This window comes from Esox lucius, chromosome 6 (assembly GCF_011004845.1).
Source record: "Esox lucius isolate fEsoLuc1 chromosome 6, fEsoLuc1.pri, whole genome shotgun sequence".
NCBI classification, from domain to species: Eukaryota; Metazoa; Chordata; class Actinopteri; order Esociformes; family Esocidae; genus Esox; species Esox lucius.
The window spans coordinates 11592658-11613670 of NC_047574.1; the positions used below are offsets into that span (position 1 = coordinate 11592658).

The 21013-nt window shown below is 43.7% G+C and overlaps 1 protein-coding gene across 10 annotated transcripts in view; it reads right to left on the minus strand.

Moving 5' to 3' along the window:
* The window catches only part of tet1 (tet methylcytosine dioxygenase 1), a 38360-nt gene that overhangs the window by 9691 nt on the left and 7656 nt on the right, over positions 1–21013 (minus strand). For 3 of the 10 annotated variants that reach the window (XM_010870014.4, XM_020047379.2, XM_020047380.3), the window contains exons 3-4: positions 6820–6870; positions 143–2423 (exon numbers count right to left, since the gene is read on the minus strand). In XM_010870014.4, the coding sequence (XP_010868316.2) occupies positions 143–2423; positions 6820–6870 (2332 nt within the window). Of the gene's footprint in view, positions 1–142; positions 2424–4298; positions 4324–6819; positions 6871–7207; positions 7481–9637; positions 9675–21013 lie in introns of those variants that run through there. The other 7 variants (XM_020047381.2, XM_020047384.2, XM_020047385.2 and 4 more) reach the window with 5 other exon arrangements.

Below are 21013 nucleotides of genomic sequence, written 5' to 3' on the forward strand. Positions count from 1 at the left end.
TGTTTTGGCAAATCAAATGGCACGCCCTTGGACGTGACAAAGACTGCACCAGTAAACCTGAGTGGAGTATGAGGTATGACGTATAACACAAAGACAATTCCCAACCGACACATAGAAAGCAGTCATGGTCATCCTCACTCACCCACACAGCCACAGGAGGGGATCTCGGAGATCTTCTTGGAGGGGGTGCTGAGCAGGTTCTTAGTGGGTGTGTCCAGGAACCTGAGGGGCGATTCCAGGAAGCTGTTGACGTTGTGTTTGGTGGGTGTCGACTCATCCGACTCCTCCAAAGCGACCCCAGCTGACGTGGACAAGACGGTGACCTGACCTGATGTCTCAACCCTGTAACGGCCCTGCTCCTGACCCCCAGAGGAGTAGCCATTGGGTAAACCGGGTTTCAGATCAGTTCTGTGGTTGTTTGAGTCCACTCTGGTAGAGCTGGGTTTGGTGGTGCCGGCCTGTAGGTTAACACTGTGCTGCTGCCCAACATAGGGCTGTGATACCTGAGAATATAATGGTCTTTCACACTCACGTTCTGGTTTAACTCCTTGTCCCTGTATAGGGTCCACATGACCGTTTTGCGGACCACTGTGGTGACCGTTCAAATGAGGCCACTGTTGTTTGTGTTGACCATAACCTTGACTTTGACCATGATTGATGGTAGCAGTGGTTTTCTGATATTTCATCCCACTGTGGGCGTTGCTATAGTAGAAGAGCTGCCGTTGTTTCTCCTGAGCCTCGGCCAGATACCTCTTCAGGTCCATCTGGGCCCGGGGTGAGAACGATGACACCTTCGGCTGGGGCGGAACCTTCTGGAGCCTGGCTGTGTGCAGAGCCTTGCCGTTGGGCGTCCGTTTGGAGAGCGGCGTCCTGTGGTTTGGGTTGAAGCCCTCACCTTCAACCCCCTCCATTACCTTCTTCTTCCTGGGTTTGTAAGATGTGGTCCTGGGTTTTTTCACAGGGTTTTTTTTGTTATTGGGTGGTACATGCGGCGAGTTGTAGTTGTACTTGATGGCCGAGACTGGAGTCCCTCTGGGAGGGTTGTTCTCTGAGTGCTGGGAGGGGTGGAAACCCTGTTGCTTATGACGTGACTGGATGATGAAGGCCAACTCGGCCAGCTGAGCTGCCACCTCTTCCTCATCCCTGTTCCTCCCGCTCTTAGTCACAGTCCTCTCTGTCGTTTCCTGGCTGTTCTTCGTGTCTTTCCGCTCTCTGAACGTGCCGTCGTGACTGTTGTGGTAAGAACCGAAGCCTTGATCTGCTCTCCTGTACAGATTTTGTCCTCCCCTATCAGTGCTATCGCAGGCAGGCCTCTCACAGTCCGAGCTGGCTTCTAACAGGTCCTCCAGGGACAGTTTGCCGGTGGTGGCAGGGCTACGGGAATGACCCTGGATGACATGACTGTGTCTGGCCACAGGGGAGCGTATGACAGAGGTCTGGTTCGGGGGGGCACTTATGACAAGGACTTTGTTGGAAATTAATCCTGTAGGCGTTTTGACATCCTGCAGAGGGGTGTTGTTATTGAATAAGTGCATGGAGGGTGTATTGGGGTTCTGACCCTGTGTCTCACTTTTAAAGGATTCTAGGGGCTCTTGGGGTATAGCCAGTAAGGTTAGTGCCTCGATAGCAATAGCCTGGTCATTGCTAATATTCCTCTCCTCAACCAACGACTGGACGCTCGGCCTAGAAAGACCTGGGGAGGGTTGCTCTCGTTTAACGATAATGTTCCTTGGACTGAAAGGAGCACTTTTCAGGCAAACGTCCACTTTAGAGACCTCTTTAAAGTCCTCTGGTTCTGTTTTGAAAGAGCGTAGGATCGGGGAACGGGAGCTACACAACTTCTCCTCCAGCCCCTTCCTGTCTGTGATAGAGAAACAAACGACGGCTGCCAGCGTGGACAGAGCATCCTCATAGACGCCGTCATCGCTGCCCTCTAGTGTGGTGGAGGACTGGTCAGTGGACCACGCCCACGGCTCCTCTAGCTTTATCTTCTTCAGAGGAATAGTCATGGGGTCATCCAGAAGTGCATTACCGGACTCAAAGCTGCCTTTGGGGTACTGTGTTTTTGTAGTCACCCGGGATGCTGATTGTAATGTGGGCTTCTGGGACACCAAATTAAATTCCGGACCCACCGTCAGTTGAGCCCTGTTGGTTTCAGCCAAGTTCTCGTGAACACTGCTGTGGGAGGTGCCGACAGAAGAGTGGTGCTGTTGGAGAAATTCTCTGTTGATGTCCTGCAGTCCAGAATCCCTCTGGATATGTGCTGTGTGTTGGCCATCTTGGATTGGGGCAGAAGTGTGGGAATGGCGGGGGTGTTTGTGACTTATGTGGCCCTCTTCATCATCGTCCTCTGCTGCCATGTATGTATCCTCCGTCATCTGGACCAGGCTTCTGCCATTTACTGAGCCGCCCTCTGGAACCACCTGACAGAGATGGGGAGACCGAGTATCATCTGTAAAATGATATATTGGCTCAACTCCACTTCTATACATCATCAATTAACACCTGACGATAACCCTCTCTTTGACAGTGCTTAAAAACATTATCCACCGAAAGAGGGAGTCAAGGAGACAAACAGAAAGAATTGTGATTCAACAAGTTCTGGCAGTTGACTGATGTAGCGTTCAGTAAACAGTCATAGGACACAGAGCACAACAGACTGTCTCCCAGCAGTGTGTGTGTGTGTGTGTGTGTGTGTAGCACATCATAACAGAAGCCAAGAGCAAGAACAGGCCAGAGACTGAATAACAACAATAAAACAGTGAAAACCAAAGGGAAAGAGCCTTGTCTCTGCAGCAAGAGCTTCAGAGTTGAACACAATGTTACCCCTGTCAAAATGAGAATGTGTTCAGAGTCAGACAGAGCATGTTGTCACATCACTCAGTGTGCATGTCTAATTGTGTCTTTATTCCTGTGTCTAGGTCTGTGTGTGTGTGTGTGTGGGTGTTTGTCTCTTTGTGTGTGCCTTCTGTAAGTGGAGGGAAAGAAAAACCCTAACCCCAGAATGATAAACTGAGACAAAGAGAGAGATAAACAGCATGGAATTGTGGTGACATGAAGGAAGAGGTAGGAAGAAGGAGAAAAAGACAATTTCATCAGTGAAAATCAGCGAGTGAGAGAGGGATGGAAACAGAAAGTCAATACTAAAATCCACATGCCGAATGAACTGATTTAATCAGTGGTTTCCACTAACAGGGCTGACTACTACTGCTGTGTGTGTGTGTGCGTGTGTGTGTGTGGGTGTGTGTGTGTATATATAGGACTGTACTGGTGGGGTGAGCATGTGTCACCCGTTCTGTTTTATATCAGTCTAATGAACTGTTTTAACTACGTAGGCTTGAGGTGGGTGGCTGTTTACCTCGTCTGAACTGTCATTAAACTCACTGTTTATACAGGTTTTATAAACTACACTACCCAGCATGCCTCTCCGTTTCATAGACTCCCGGCCTACAGTACCCAATGTGACCTGTGAGAAAGAACAGCCACCACCAACTGCCACCAACCCTGAAATGTTGGTCACGTCCTCATTCTAACAAGTGCTAACAAAACGGACTCAGTCCTAGTGGGACTGGTTTAATTAGGTGTGTGTATACAAGGCTGGGTGTTGAGAAGTGAGCAGTCCCATGTAGCTCTCTTGATAAGAGCGTAGCGTTGGCAATGCCAGGGTTGTGGGTTTGATTTCTGCAGAGGCCAGCCTGAAAATATATGCACTCAGTTAAGTTTCCCCGGTGAAGATTATCTGCCAAATGAATTAAATGTAGAGTCTGAGGTATTGACTGGGCTAATGAAACAGATGTGGCTGGATGTTAGGGCAATTAGTGGCACACATTCAGCTGTAATACACAGAGGACAGGATCTGTGCAGCTCCCATCATCAACACACCTCTGTTGCTGGGTAAAACCAGGCCTGTCAAACTAACAGAGAGCGGATGCCTCCAGCTGACTGGTAGAAGAAGGAGGTATCCAACAACATTAGAAATCCTACAAACCCCATCAAGAGTGGGAGCTTCAGGGCACTAGTGTCCATATTAAATGGGCCAGTGGGCCACTGTTGAAGACCTTATTAAGGACAGGAGAAAGCCAACATTGATCGGAGCATAGTAATGTTGTCAGTAAACACAGTCCGCACTCTAACCCACATACCAAACCCAGAACACACTGGGTAGTCTGCCTGCCGACATAAAGAGAATGCCTGCATACTATCCCTCCTCTCTCCTTCCACTACAAATGAGTGTTAGACAGCACATTCTTGGCCGAGTAACCTGGCAAATCCACCAGTTGATTCAGAGGGATATGTACCGTAGTATTCAGAACAACAGCCCTAGCACCTCGTCATCTGGTCATACTACTAAGAGCACGCCTCTGATGATGCAACTGATAGTGGGACGGGAGACTGAGGCAACATCTAGACTCCAGCTGAAATCACAAGAGAGAGAGGGAGAGCAGGAGGGAGAGACAAAAAGGGAGACAGAGAGAGACATCACAGAATGTGTGGAACGTGCTACTATTAAGAGAGGATGAGAGAAAGGGGAAGACAATGTAAAAACAAGGCAAGAACTAAAACGAGAGAGGAAAAGCAGAGAGAGGCAGAAAAACTAGGAGGGAAAGAGAGGGAAAGAAAACAGAGTAACTGATAGATACAGACAGAGAGAGAAAGAAAAGGGGTAAATGGAGCGATGTAAGGGCAGTATGTCTGTCTCATTAACCTCCTTTTCATTACCAAGTAGCATTGGATGGACTCCAGCTGAATACTATCAGCAGTAAGATTTATATAAGGACAAAGACAAATCTGGGACAAATTAAATGACATTATGTGGGTATCTGTTGTCTGTCTGTCTGTCTTTCTATCATTCTGTCTGACTATCTGTTTGTAATTTTGTCCAGTCTGTTTGTTTGTCTGCCTTTATCTCTGCTGTTTGGTCTGTCTGTCATTTGGTATTTTTGTCTGTTGTTCTGTCCATCTGTTTGTCTGTCCGCTCATCTGTTAGTCTGTCTGTCTGATGTTTTGCCTGTCTGTTGTTCTGTCCATCTGTCTGTGTCTGGGCTATTGCTTTGTTCTGTGCTTGTTGTGTCTGCCTCAGGGACTTTGAAAGGCTCTCTAAACTTTGTATCTCTCTCTCTCTCTCACACACACACACACACACACACTCGCATACACACACACACACACACACACACTCACACAAACGTAAACCAACACACACTGGGACTCCTGTCCTAGCAACAGGACAGGGATTGCTTCCTGAATCCTAACTACACCCTCAGAGGAGACGGGTTCCCAAGGAGGTTTCAACCAAGGGAGTATCCATCCCTAACACACACACACGCACACACACATGCACACGCACACTCGGGGCATGACATCATTTACACTGCAAGTTCATCCAGGTTTTTGAATGTCAAATTTGGACCTACTTTGTGCTCAGCAAAAGAAGGAGAAAAGACTGCATTTAGGGGAAGTGATCCGCCTGGATCAGGCAGATTAGTGCACTCAGTCACTGCTGTTGACAGACCCACAGCAAGGTGCTAGTCACCTACATGTGCTACTGTTTAGTGTTTTTGTTGTAAAAATTCCAAGCCGCAACACCAAACCTAACCAGTCAGAGATAACGCATGAATGTCTGATCACATAACCTGTAACAATGCAGAAGAATGAATTACAAAAGGTTACATTTGGGTTTTTGTCTCTAATACATATCCAAATTAAACCATCTCTTCCCAAACAAAATATACAATGACACACCTCTGGAAAAAGCCCATCTTAAGAGTCTACACTGAGGGGCTTCACATCGTAACTAAACAAACAAGTGCTTCTACTGTAACTACTTTCACAACTTTCCCTTCAAATCATGTCATCGATGTAATTTAATGTAAGTCGTTTGCAGGCAATCCTCAAAACGGTCCATAGACATTAAAGCCAGACTACAGAGTTATACGACAAGATCTCACTGTGTGGTGCTCTTATGATAAGACATAAAAAACACTTCCTTCCTGGACTGTGTGTTTTTGGGTGTGAGTGTGTGTTTCTCTGAATGTCTGTGTGTGGTATTCCTTTCATTCATAGAGCGCAGCAGTCTCCGGTCTCAACTTCCCTCAGTTACAGACAGTCTCAACAAAAAAAGAACAGTACTATACTGCAAACACAATAACGACTGCAAAATCAGAATATACTATACAGAATATACACTATAATTGTTACAAACACATGAACACTATAATATTATTAACACTATAATTACTACAAACACAGTAATAAATACTATTTGCATTTGTACTACTACAAACACAGTAATAAATACTATTAGCATTAGTACTACTACAAACACAGTAATTTATACTATTAGCATTAGTACTAATACAAACCCAGTAATAAATACTATTGGCATTAGTACTACCACAAACACAGTAATAAATACTATTAGCATTAGTACTACTACAAACACAGTAATAAATACTATTAGTACTACTACAAACACTGCAGGTACACGTGATAATTAGTCTCCCAGCCAGTCAGGCTAAAAACAGAATCAGACAAACTTCCACAAAAACAACAAATGCAAAAAATTATAATGAACTTTCACTAGTATGCTATTACTACACCAACTGCTACTACTACAACTTTCAGGAAAAAAGGCTGGTCTAGCTATTGTTAATGATTACCAACACCCTCCTCCTCACTCAGACCAGCAGCAGGTGCAGACGCACCAATGTAAAAACAGTGTTTAGAAAAATACAGAAAGAAAGAGAAGGTCTCAGAAGGAGCCTTGAACCTGCCACGGCTCAAAAAGACAAGCAGTAAAGAGAGAAGGGTGTCTGTTACCGTGGAAACTGCTTTCTTTAATTCTAGTTTGGCCACGTCCTTGCACCCCACCTGGAAAACACACACACACACACAGACAATAACAACCTCTTCAATTTGGATCAAACCCTTCACAAACTGTTTGATTCTTAAAAGTCCTATCCTGAAACAGTTTCCAAACCCAAACACAACAACAAAAAAAAAAAAAACACAAGATAATCACAACAACGCCGTATAGCACTTTTCATGCAACACTGTTTTTATCCTGACATCCTGAAAGAGTTTCCGAACCCAGCCCAGCAACACAACAGACAGGGCTAATGTCCTGCCCGGCTGCTGGCCGGGGTTATTGTGCGTCTGGAGCTAGACAATAGACCCTGGGGCTACTGAAGGCTCAGGGCAGCTTTACCTTATCAGTCCTCAGAGGCAGGGCCTCCAGTTTGGGTAGCATTATATTCCTACATGGTTACGGTGGCCATCTTGCTTTGCCTTGCTCCCCTCGGCTCTAGACAGAACACTGTGGTGTAGCTGGCTACCACTGCAGCAATCTCTGAGTGGAGGGCGATTTTGACTCTCTGTTACCATTGCCAGAGCATAGAGAGGCTCCCTGCCTCTCTGCCTACAGGACGCTGTGTAGGTAACTGCTGTTGCTGCAGACATCCACACACACACACACACACACACACGGTGCCTCTCGCAGACGCAGACTGAGCTGTGTCAGCCAATGAGGTGAAGGCGTTAGCGGCTTGTAAATGATCTCCCATGCCTAGTCCCTCCTAAACAAAGGAGCTCCTATGTGGGCTTTTACTCCAGTCCCAAGGCACCGGGAATGCAGGCAAACTGTGGAACGGACTGCTGACATGCACCGGAATGAACCGGCGCTCGGGAGGCTGGGTTTGTCCGCAATATTAACGTTTCAGTCGCCACACGCAAACTGGCTGTGGGAAACAAGCCTTTATTTGGACAGCCGTCTATAAATGATCCTTTATAGATCCTTTATTGTGTGTTTTTGACATTTTATGCTTTCTTGGCTGGAAGAGAGAAAGTGGGAGGTGAGAGGAGTGTGTGCTGTCAGCTGGAATCAAACTGATGCTATAGAACAGGCTTTTAGCTCAGAATACATGTATCCAATTGGTTTGCAGTGCATTTCATTGTATTCTAATATATTCCATTAGTTAATCTTGTATTGATAGAGGTAGTCAGACGCTGAGTTTGACAAATAAAATCGAAGATCCTGAGATGACATTGCATAAAGGACATGAAAAGCATTCATTTAAACATCAGTTTGAATAGTTTTGCAATGCAAAGCACACTTCTGTCTGTCTGGCACCATCACAGCTCTTATAAAGACACTACATATCAGTTAAACATACAAGCACTTGGTCTAGCCTTTGAAGTCTCATTATTTCTGCTTTTTATAGACTCTTTCTCTTAAGTAAAACGGTAATTAAAAGTATAATTTTCTAGCAACATTGAGATGCAGTCGTATATTTAAGAGGTAGATTATCCAACCAATTGAATCTACCCAAAACATGACAGAATCCATTGGAAGTCATGTTGATCATTTAGCAACAAAGCAAAGACAATGGGCTGAAACCGGTATTTTTACAGTACACTTAAACACAAAATGTTCACGTGTTGTACCAGTAACCACTCCTAGTGTTACACCAGTTGTTCTGCTCCAGTAACTACTCCTAGTGTTACACCAGTGGTGTTGCTCCAGTAACTACTCCTAGTGTTACACCAGTTGTTCTGCTCCAGTAACTACTCCTAGTGTTACACCAGTGGTTCTGCTCCAGTAACTACTCCTAGTGTTACACCAGTGGTGTCACTCCAGTAACTACTCCTAGTGTTACACCAGTGGTGTTACTCCAGTAACTACTCCTAGTGTTACACCAGTTGTTCTGCTCCAGTAACTACTCCTAGTGTTACACCAGTGGTTCTGCTCCAGTAACTACTCCTAGTGTTACACCAGTTGTTCTGCTCCAGTAACTACTCCTAGTGTTACACCAGTGGTGTTGCTCCAGTAACTACTCCTAGTGTTACACCAGTTGTTCTGCTCCAGTAACTACTCCTAGTATTACACCAGTGGTTCTGCTCCAGTAACTACTCCTAGTGTTACACCAGTGGTGTCACTCCAGTAACTACTCCTAGTGTTACACCAGTGGTGTTGCTCCAGTAACTACTATTAGTGTCACACCAGTGGTTCTGCTCGAGTAACTACTACTAGTGTTACACCAGTGGTGTTGCTCCAGTAACTACTACTAGTGTTACACCAGTGGTTCTGCTCCAGTAACTACTCCTAGTGTTACACCAGTGGTTCTGCTCCAGTAACTACTCCTAGTGTAACACCAGTGGTTCTGCTCCAGTAACTACTCCAATGTTACCCCAGTGATGTTGCTCCAGTAACTACTCCTAGTGTTACACAAGTGGTTCTGCTCCAGTAACTACTCCTAGTGTTACACCAGTGGTTCTGCTCCAGTAACTACTCCTAGTGTTACACCAGTGGTTCTGCTCCAGTAACTACTCCTAGTGTTACACCAGTGGTTCTGCTCCAGTAACTACTCCAATGTTACCCCAGTGATGTTGCTCCAGTAACTACTCCTAGTGTTACACAAGTGGTTCTGCTCCAGTAACTACTCCTAGTGTTACACCAGTGGTTCTGCTCCAGTAACTACTCCTAGTGTTACACAAGTGGTTCTGCTCCAGTAACTACTCCTAGTGTTACACAAGTGGTTCTGCTCCAGTAACTACTCCTAGTGTTACACCAGTGGTGTCACTCCAGTAACTACTTCTCTTTCCTCCATGGACTACAGGAAAAACAAGTGGCACATCTTACCAGAAGACATGTGTATTCGTGGTGAAGAGACACGACCTGCCACCTCCGAGTAGATATCCAGCCTTTCTATTTCTTCCTATCTTTCACTTCTATCTGTTTTTGTCTACTTGTCTATGTATATCTCTCTTCTAGCCTCTCACTCTCCCAGACATATCCTTAACCCACTCTTCCTCAACCCGTTCCCACAGAGAGCTCCCTCTCTTTTCCCTCTCTTTTCCCTCTCTCCTCCCTAAAGACGTCCATGTGGTGTGGGCTAGGTGGAGGTCATACCAGGACAAGGGAACAAATTCAGGCAGCCCCCCTCCACAGCGCTGTTTGAAGTGCAACCTCAGCCAGCCAGGCTGTGTGTGTCATACCTCAGGTACCAGGACAACAGCTGATCAGTGGAACAGCCTCTAGCAACAGGCAGCACGCCAACCCAAAACAAAACAAACAGACATCCCTGTTGAGAAGCAACCACAGAATCAAAATGACTGTATGTACCACTATATGTATTCATTAAGAGACTACAGATGTGATAATATGCTTATTATATGCACAGTATATATATATATACACACACACACACACACACACATATATATATATATGTATATGTACAGCTCTGGAAAGAAATGAAGAGACCACTGCACCTTTACAGTGGAAGGAAAGGTTTGAGTGAGGGTTAAAATCAAGAGACCACTGCAAATTGAACGCTTCTGTTCCTCACTCAAAAATGTCCTTTTCAACTTTTTTGGAAAGGAAAGAAATAGGTGCAGTGGTCTCTTAATTTTTTCCAGAGCTGTATGTAGTTAGGTCTGAAAATAACTGGACACTGACACAATGTTTTGTTATTTTGGCTGTTTACCAAAATATATTGAAGTTACAGTTAAATAATTGTTAAAGAGTATTGGCGTGAAATTCAGTCTATCAGCTTTAGTGTGAGGGTATTCACATCCAAATTGGAGGAAGGGTTTAGGAATTACAGCTGTTTCATGGACAGAGGTGGGCAATTCGTTATTTATTCATCAATTAAGCAGGTAAAAGGTCTGTAGTTGATTCCAGGTGTGGCATTCACCTTTGGAAACTGTTGCTGTGAACCCACAACATGCAGTCAAAGGAGCTCTCAATGCAAGTGAAACAAGCCATCCTTAAGCTTCATTAAAAACAAATCCACCAGAGAGATAGCAGGAACATTAGGAGTGGCCATATCAACAGTTTGGTACATTCTGAGAAACAAAGAATACACTGGTGAGCTCTGTAACACAAAAAGGCTTGGATGTCCATGGAAGACAGCAGCGGTGGATGATTGTAGGATCCTTTCTATGATAAAGAAAAAACACATTCACAACATCCAGCCAAGTGAAGAACACTCTCCAGGAGGTAAGTATATCATTATCTAAGTCTACCATAAAGAGAAGACTTCACAAAAGCAAATACCGAGGGTTCACCACAAGGTGAAAACTTTTCATAATTCTCAGGACTAGAAAGGCCAGATTAGACTTTAGACAGATTAGAAAAAGGATTCTTGACAAAGTATTAAAATTGAACATTTTATTTATGATTGTGTTAATTTGTCCAATTGCATTTGAGTCCCTGAAATAAGGGAATGTGTATGAAAATGTTTGCAATTCCAAAACATTTCATACAATATTTTTGTTCAACCCCTTGAATTAAAGCTAAAAGTCTGCACATCAATTGCATCTCAATTGTTTTAATTTCAAATCCATTGTGGTGGTGTACAAAACCAAAATTAAGAAAATTGTGTCAGTGTCCAGATATTTCCGGACATAACTATATATATAAGTCTAATGTCTAATATATATATATATATATATATATATATATATGGTTATGTACATATATTCCCTCAAAGCCCTGTAAACGAAGAACTTACAGGGTTAATGCATGTGGTATAGCTCGCAGAGAGAGTGTTATTGACTAATCAGAGCTGCATGAGGTAGTTGGACAGGTTTGTCTATTAAAGGTGACTGTCCAACTGACTGTATGGGTAGTAAACAGGTCAGGCTGTCTTTCCAGTTACCTTTACTGTGCATGGCACACCTCTAAACTGCCACCCAGTAATGCTGCCAAACATGACAGCACACATCAGTGAGGACGGTCAGGGAAGTTGCATGGTTGTTTTAGCAATATCTGTGGTGTAAGTTCATCCTGATAGGCTGAACATATGAATACATTGTATTTAAATACAGTGACAGACAACCACAATGTGGAACTACTTGAAAACAGACATGATAAATGAAAGAGGCAATATGTCATATCATAAGAAACTGCCCATAATATGTCTGTAATAGTGGAATGATTTCACAACATTTCCTCAAAATAGTTTATTTTGGGTGCATACATAAGTGCATCCTAAAATGCTGGATTTCTATTGGTCAACAGAAAGAACACTGACTTCTGTTGTCAAATGGAAAATATATACTCACACTCCAGCATTATAAAGACACGTGATCATCTCTGACCTCAACCGACCAATGGCAGACTGACAAAGGGATTTGTGCCATCTAAACAGCTTTGTAAAATTTTTAAAATATTTAGTTTTTCAACCTTTCTAAGCTGGTCAATAGTTGTTTTAAATACATTCACATGGCTTCAAATTAGGGCCATTCCCTAATAAATGAATAATAAAACATTAATATTCTGGGGAACAAAAGGAACCCCGTAGCCAGCTGCTCTACACCTCACCTGACTTTTTTTTCTGCTCACGTATCCTACAACCATAAGTTGCAAAACCCTGTGACAACAACAGCCCAGCGAAAGACTGAAGACTGAAGGCTTTCAGTGAAGAGATTAATTTAAGTTCTGAACTTAATTTAAGTTCTGCCTGACACCACCTCTTCTAATACCCTAATCTCTTCCATCCAATGCTTCACAATGCCCCTAACCCCCTTCCCATACAAAAGTCTTCCTACCGGTACACCATTCCTCCCACAACCCCCCCCTCCACTGCCCCCCCCCCCATCCACTGCCTCCCCCCCATCCACTGCCTCCCCCACCACTACCTCCCCCACCACTGCCTCCCCCGCCACTGCACACCGACTAGCCTCCTCATACAATGTCCCATATGTTTAGATGTTAACCAGCTCTCATTAGGAACAAGTAGTCCCGGCATGAATCCTCCTCCCCTCTATCATCACTCTGGTGAGGTAAAGTAGTCCCTCTGCTGCCAAGCTGTAGTGGACTGCCAAACAGGCGGCCATTACTGTCAATGGTAATGTGAGTGTAAAATAATGGTACTGTTTGTTCTTTAAAAACTGTTAATGTACAGACTGTGTGTGTGTGTGTGTGTGTGCGTGTAAACCCTGAACATCATTCCCCACTTCCTAGGTCCCGTCCCTCAACTGCATCTCTCTTGTCACTCTGTTCTTGGCCAACATTGTTTCCTCCTACTCTCTCGCCTGACCTGCTCAAGTGTCGATGGGACATTTTGACTTGGTAGTGGTGGTGGAAAAAGTTGCCTGTCCTTTCTGAGCCTTCTAAAAGCCCGTATTGACAATCTTGGAAAAACATGACACCATGCCTGGAGCCCTGGATCTGTCTCCATCTCAGAAACTCAAGTCACACTCTTTGAATGAACGCTATACACATATATATATACACACACAGACACAAACACACACACACACACAACATGAAACTGTGTGAACCTCTGGACACCAGGCGTGAAGAAAAGGCCATAGTCCTCCAGAAAAGGTACAGGAAAGCAGTAAAGCCATGTCCTGGCTGATCACAGATGACATTTTCTCATGCAAGACAGCCCATAGAACTGATCCCACTATGGCCTGCAACGGCTCCATTACTCAGTGAAATGATCAGCAGGAACACTGGAGTGGGAAAATGACAAGGCCTATTCACAGTCAGACCCTCTGTTATGGTGTAATACATTTTCTGCTCTCATTTCTCTTTCTTTCAGCTCTGCAAAGTAAATCTGCTATTTCCTCATAGCATACATGTTATAGAAAAACCGTCTCTCTTCTTCCTCTCTAGTCCAGGGGTGTACAACTGGTCCATCACCTTAGCGGCACTACATTTATGAGAAGCTTGCAAAACAGTTCTGAAGATACATGCAGTTTTCCTCTGCAAACTGCCTACAACACTGACATTGCCTCACGCCTGTTCAGCCACCGATGGTTTGGAAAGTCACAGTATCTGGCAGTTAGTTCTAGTATATTGACCGTGTGTGGGGGGGTCAATCTAATTATAACCGCCTCTTATGGGTGGACAGATGAACTCTGAACTTCAATCCAAAGTGTGGAACCCCCCCCCCCCACAAAAAACTGAAATGAGAAAACACACTTTGAGGAAAAAGTCGGACAGGCCTGTTTATTAAATACTGGCAGAGGAGATAGGTCAGTATGTTTTCTAGACTATAAAGGAGAGCGGACATAGTTGCGTGGGAGAGGGAAAGAGAAGAATGTGCCATACTCAAATGCAAATAAAAAATGAGCTTGTGACATTTTCTTTTTAAAGCCCTCTCACCCAGAAAGCCTGGAGGCTCCCGCTCCAGTCTATCAGCCACCCTGGTGGGGTGATGTGTGGAGAAGACATAGTCAGAGACACACACACACACACACACAAAATTACACCTGAGCGCAGATACACACAACCACACACCACAGATACTGTACATGAGAGCTCCATGGCCTGCCTGAGAGGGTTTGTGTAACTCCAGCATGCTGAGTCAGTGAACGAGGGACCTGAGTGGGGGTTAACACACACGCACACCTGCCACACACAACCCCACAGACACACAATAAACTGTAGCGAACACACTGGCATTACCGCATCTGAGGCTGACACTGAGGTAGGGAACGAGAGACTATAAAGAGAGAGTACAGATAGAGGAGTAAGACAGAGAGGAATGAGACAGAGGGGAGTGAGAGGAGACACTGAACACACACTGAAAAGAGGCAGAGAAGAGATATATAACTGAAGATATTCATAAATAGACTTTTGTTTCATTTTCACCATCAAGCCAAAAATGATTCAAAGGGATTCAAAGGGAGGCTAAACATTCTTAACTCTATAAGTTTGATGTTTGAACTGCCCCTGTCTGTTTGTCCAGATGGCTATTGTCTGATTGTCTGAATCAGAGTGGAGAGTTCTTTTGGGGGCAAAATGAGATTTTCTATTTTCTATTCACCAAGGCAAACCAACTGGCACGGCTTCAAAGCCTCCTGTGGACAAAGAACACTTGCACAGAGCCACACAACACACTCACATAAACTCACGCACGGTCCACACATCTACACACCTTTACACACCTACACACACAGAGAACCAGGACCTTTAAAGGAATCTTGGTTTAGTTTAAAAACACGTCTCATAGGTTTGGATTCAAATAACTTCCAAAACTATCTTGAGCTGGAATCAAACTTCACCAAGTTTAAATGTACAGGGTCCAACATCTCCAAAAACCATGTGTCAGGCAAGTGGATCTCATCAGTCAATGGCCCAATAAGGCCTATGAATAGCTGCACATACAATAGCAAGGCAACCTAGGCCCATGTCCGGGCCAGTAGAGATTCTGTTCAGGCCAGTGGTCTTTTGGGAAAGTTAACTTTAACGCTAGTTCTGTCTCACATTACCTAGCTAATGCCTGGCACAGAAGCACTACTCCAAAGTCTTTGTGTGTATGAGTGCACATGCATGCATGGCTTCTGCATATAACTGACTGAACTGGCCAGGGAAAATGAAACAGCCAGGAGTTAGATGATGTCACTTCTGCGTCCATCCCCTAATGGTCACAATTGGTAACAGAGAAGGGTACGCTGACCACAGAACAGTGATATGCCCTGAGTAGCAGAGGTACTGTGGATGTGGGTTGACAGTAGAGTGAATGGAGTTTGGACTAACCTCATTGCAAACCCTCTCCGAACATACGTAAACCTAAACACACACACACACACCTGCATGTATGTACAACCTCCAGCCTACACACCCGCCCGTCCCCCCAAGAAGGCCACATAACACATAACGCACACACACATACACAAATACAAACCTAGACATTGAACCTGGCCCTGAGTAGAGGCACATAAATCTCCTGTAATGTAAGATGGACTGGGGCCCAAATAAAACCCACATTTCCTGACCCGCCCCCCCAGACCCTCTCTCTGAAGCTCTATCAATACCACATACCTAATGCAAGTAGTGCACTGTGACCAGGATATTGTGCCCCCCCCCCCCCCCCCCCCCCCCCAAAAAAGACCTTCCAGCGGATTCCGGAACCCACCCGCTGGGCCGGCCCCGCCCCTACACACCTGCCTCCCCTTGGGAGTCGCAGATAAACAGAGCAAATGCACCAGAGGAGGCCGGACAACGGAGGTGGAGGAAGACGGCCAGGAGACGGCGGGTTGCAGAGGGCACCGAAATTACGACCCATTGTTGCCGGTGTCCTTGACAGAGCGTCAGGGCTTCCGTCAGGCATTGTCCCATACGGACGTCATGGAGGTGTGGGAGCAAAAGCTCCAGTGCTGCACTGGCCTGTTCCCCCGCAGCCATTGTGGGGCCCTGTGGTGACGTACTGAGCCGCTCCCATGCCGGACTGTGATGCGGCCGGTCACGGTGCTCCCGGCGGTGCATAGAGCAGATAGAGTCGCCGTAGCACCCTCTTATGACCCTGAGGGCAACGACGGTCCAAGGCTGTGGTTAATGTGGAAGCCGAAGAACGCAAAATATGTCTGACTCTTTACTGTAGGCCCATTGATGTGGATTGGGCCCTGTTTCCCTCCTCTGTTAAAGTCAACAATCATCTTTGTTTTTTACCACATTTACAACAACCACCAAGGAGCAATTAGGTTTAACTGCCTGGCTTAGTGACAGAACAAACAGATTTTCCACCTTGCGGGGTTAGGGATTTAATCTCTCAACCTTACGGGTTCTGGTCAGCTTTCATTTGAAGGTATTTTCATCCATGTTGGATCAACCTTTTATAAATGACAGCACATTTTGTATATAGAACCCCATCCCATTGTAAAGTACCAAAAGTATTTCAACATTTGGCTTCATTGCTGTTTCTTATTAGGCTGATGTGTTTGTGTGCCTGCACAAGAGAGCGATCAATGACAGGAACTAATTTTAGGCATTGCATTTGTATTTTGGCCTGTTGCTGGTGTCTGAAAAGACGAGCACAAACAAAGTGTCAATGCAAGTCAAGCTTGTCATTATAAGGGAGATATTTAGGAAAGAAATGACCACAGCCATAATATTAGCCATGCCAATATCAGCCACTTGGTACATTACGAAGAAGAGAAAAAGCACATGTGAGCTCATCACTGGCAAACAACCTGGTTGACCAAGGCGGAATGTGTGGAGAAAAAAGCTGTTCATGATCCAAAGCACACGTCATATGTAAATCATGGTGGATGTATTGTTATGACTTCTAATGTAAAACATGGTAGATGTACTGCTATGGCTTTGCCATGTGCTCACTTGTTTTCATTGATGATGTGACAGCAATTAGCAGCCAGATAATCCTTTTAAGGGTACTGGAACATAATGTCTGCTTGGATACAACCAAACACCTCTAAAAACATTTGACATCCCTTTATCAAGCAGCAAACATTTCCATAGTACCAAGGAGTTTGGCAGGGCCAAAAGATTATTGACTGGGCAAGTCCATTGATTGGACATGTCCTAACCCTAACAATTCTGAATCCAATGAAACAAGTCTTCTACATGCTGAAGACAAGGCTGAAGTCAGGAATGGCCAGAAACAAACAAGAACTGATGACTGTTGGTTTACAGGGCTGGCAGAGCATCACCAGGGAACATACCCAGTGACTAGTGATATCAATTGGTCGTAGACTTGGATGCAATGAATATGCAACAAAGTACAAAACAAGCCTACTTTATTGTACATAAGGTTTATCTGTCCAAATACTTTGGTACACTAAAATGGGAGAATAATGTAGAAATTTCGAAATGGTTTACCCGATATGGATTTTTAGTCGAAAGCTGCACCTCAATATCATAAAAATGGAGAATGAGAAATGAGAGCTCTAACACCACTGTCTGAAAAGACCAGGACTCTGATGGGGGCAGTAGAACTCTCAAGTGGCATATGCTACAGTAGTATCAGGTCAATAGGATGGGTATGTTAAAAGTATGTTACAGTAGTATCAGGTCAATAGGATGGGTATGTTAAAGCATGTTACCGTAGTATCAGGTCAATAGGATGGGTATGTTAAAGCATGTTACAGTAGTATCAGGTCAATGGGATGGGTATGTTAAAGCATGTTACAGTAGTATCAGGTCAATAGGACGGGTATGTTAAAGCATGTTACAGTAGTATCAGGTCAATAGGATGGGTATGTTAAAGCATGTTACAGTAGTATCAGGTCAATAGGATGGGTATGTTAAAGCATGTTACAGTAGTATCAGGTCAATAGGATGGGTATGTTAAAGCATGTTACAGTAGTATCAGGTCAATAGGACGGGTATGTCAAAGCATGTTACAGTAGTATCAGGTCAATAGGACGGGTATGTTAAAAGTATGTTACAGTAGTATCAGGTCAATAGGACGGGTATGTTAAAGCATGTTACAGTAGTATCAGGTCAATAGGACGGGTATGTTAAAGCATGTTACAGTAGTATCAGGTCAATAGGATGGGTATGTTAAAGCATGTTACAGTAGTATCAGGTCAATAGGATGGGTATGTTAAAGCATGTTACAGTAGTATCAGGTCAATAGGATGGGTATGTTAAAGCATGTTTCAGTAGTATCAGGTCAATAGGACGGGTATGTCAAAGCATGTTACAGTAGTATCAGGTCAATAGGACGAGTATGTTGAAGCATGTTACAGTAGTATCAGGTCAATAGGATGGGTATGTTAAAGCATGTTACAGTAGTATCAGGTCAATAGGATGGGTATGTTAAAGCATGTTACAGTAGTATCAGGTCAATAGGACGGGTATGTCAAAGCATGTTACAGTAGTATCAGGTCAATAGGACGGGTATGTTGAAGCATGTTACAGTAGTATCAGGTCAATAGGATGGGTATGTTAAAGCATGTTACAGTAGTATCAGGTCAATAGGACGGGTATGTTGAAGCATGTTACAGTAGTATCAGGTCAATAGGATGGGTATGTTAAAGCATGTTACAGTAGTATCAGGTCAATAGGATGGGTATGTTAAAGCATGTTACAGTAGTATCAGGTCAATAGGACGGGTATGTTGAAGCATGTTACAGTAGTATCAGGTCAATAGGATGGGTATGTTAAAGCATGTTACAGTAGTATCAGGTCAATAGGACGGGTATGTCAAAGCATGTTACAGTAGTATCAGGTCAATAGGACGGGTATGTTGAAGCATGTTACAGTAGTATCAGGTCAATAGGATGGGTATGTTAAAGCATGTTACAGTAGTATCAGGTCAATAGGACGGGTATGTCAAAGCATGTTACAGTAGTATCAGGTCAATAGGACGGGTATGTTGAAGCATGTTACAGTAGTATCAGGTCAATAGGATGGGTATGTTAAACAGGCAAACACTATCACACCATGTGTATTGTTTTTTCTTTGCCCTAGAGAAGCTGATCCCCATTAAAACACTTAGAATATTCCACTAGAAAGACATACAGACTGTGTCTCAATCCAAAGGATTTATCCTTGTCTACTGAGACAGACTTAGCCTTTCAGACAAGTTTAAGGTCAAATGAGACAATGTCGTCATCACAGCCAGCCATCAATCATCGTGTCTGAAAGGAGGGGACTGGGAGTATAATGTAGAGTGTTACTACAGTAAAGGCCACGAAAAGAGATACACACACCACACATGTAGCTTGTTAAGCCAGAAGTCAAACAAACTCGGCCATCAGATTTTTCAGACATCTACTTCCTACCTTGATGGGTGCTAAAGTCTTTACAGTTAACATTATGACCTGTTTCTCTAACATACAGTTAACATTATGACCTGTTGCCTCTAACATACAGTTAACGTTATGACCTGTTTCCCTAACATACAGTTAACGTTATGACCTGTTTCTCTAACATACAGTTAACGTTATGACCTGTTTCCCTAACATACAGTTAACGTTATGACCTGTTGCCTCTAACATACAGTTAACGTTATGACCTGTTTCTCTAACATACAGTTAACGTTATGACCTGTTTCTCTTACATACAGTTAACGTTATGACCTCTTGCCTCTAACATACAGTTAACGTTATGACCTGTTTCTCTAACATACAGTTAACGTTATGACCTGTTTCTCTAACATACAGGTAACGTTATGACCTGTTTCTCTAACATACAGTTAACGTTATGACCTGTTTCTCTAACATACAGTTAACGTTATGACCTGTTTCTCTAACATACAGTTAACGTTATGACCTGTTTCTCTAACATACAGTTAACGTTATGACCTCTTGCCTCTAACATACAGTTAACGTTATGACCTGTTTCTCTAACATACAGTTAACGTTATGACCTGTTTCTCTAACATACAGTTAACGTTATGACCTGTTTCTCTAACATACAGTTAACGTTATGACCTCTTGCCTCTAACATACAGTTAACGTTATGACCTGTTTCTCTAACATACAGTTAACGTTATGACCTGTTTCTCTAACATACAGTTAACGTTATGACCTGTTTCTCTAACATACAGGTAACGTTATGACCTGTTTCTCTAACATACAGTTAACGTTATGACCTGTTTCTCTAACATACAGTTAACGTTATGACCTAGAATGTGACAACTAAACAATAAGAGCGGTTCATAATTAATGAGGCAGAGTCTATAAAGTAGGCCTAGACAGGGCAGGTTCCAACCCCGTTTTAACAGTTTATAATATTGCATTTTTTGATACAAATACACTCAGTATAAATATTTTATTTAGGCGCAGCTTAAAAAATATACCTGAAGAAAATGTACAAATTAGCCCATTCAAAGACAACATGTTACATCTGAAATAAACTGAATACCTGAATTCCCATGAAAATGCCAGACCAGAACCGTTGATCCGGGCCAGAAAAATGTGTGTGTGCTTTAATTCAGTCAATATATATTTCAAAGTTTTATTGGTCCCATTACGTTATAGAAGATTGTTGCAGTGGCAGTGAAACGGTTTTAATGTCTAAACATTTTAAGTACCTTAATTTATTCAAATTGTTTTTGAAACCTTTTAACAATATTGATGACCGTTGCTACTATAACTACGCTGTTTGGGTTCTGCACCAGCAGTGCCAAGGCAAACACAGGTCGTAGGTAATACGTTCACTGACTTGGCTTGGGTCTGCTGACACTTGTTATCTTAACCGTGCCTTTCTGCTGCCCAGAAACCAGACATGAGGGAAGAAAGGAGGTGAGTGGACCTGTTTGATGAACAGAGTTAAACCGTATCCAGGTAACTAGTGGATGGAGAAGAG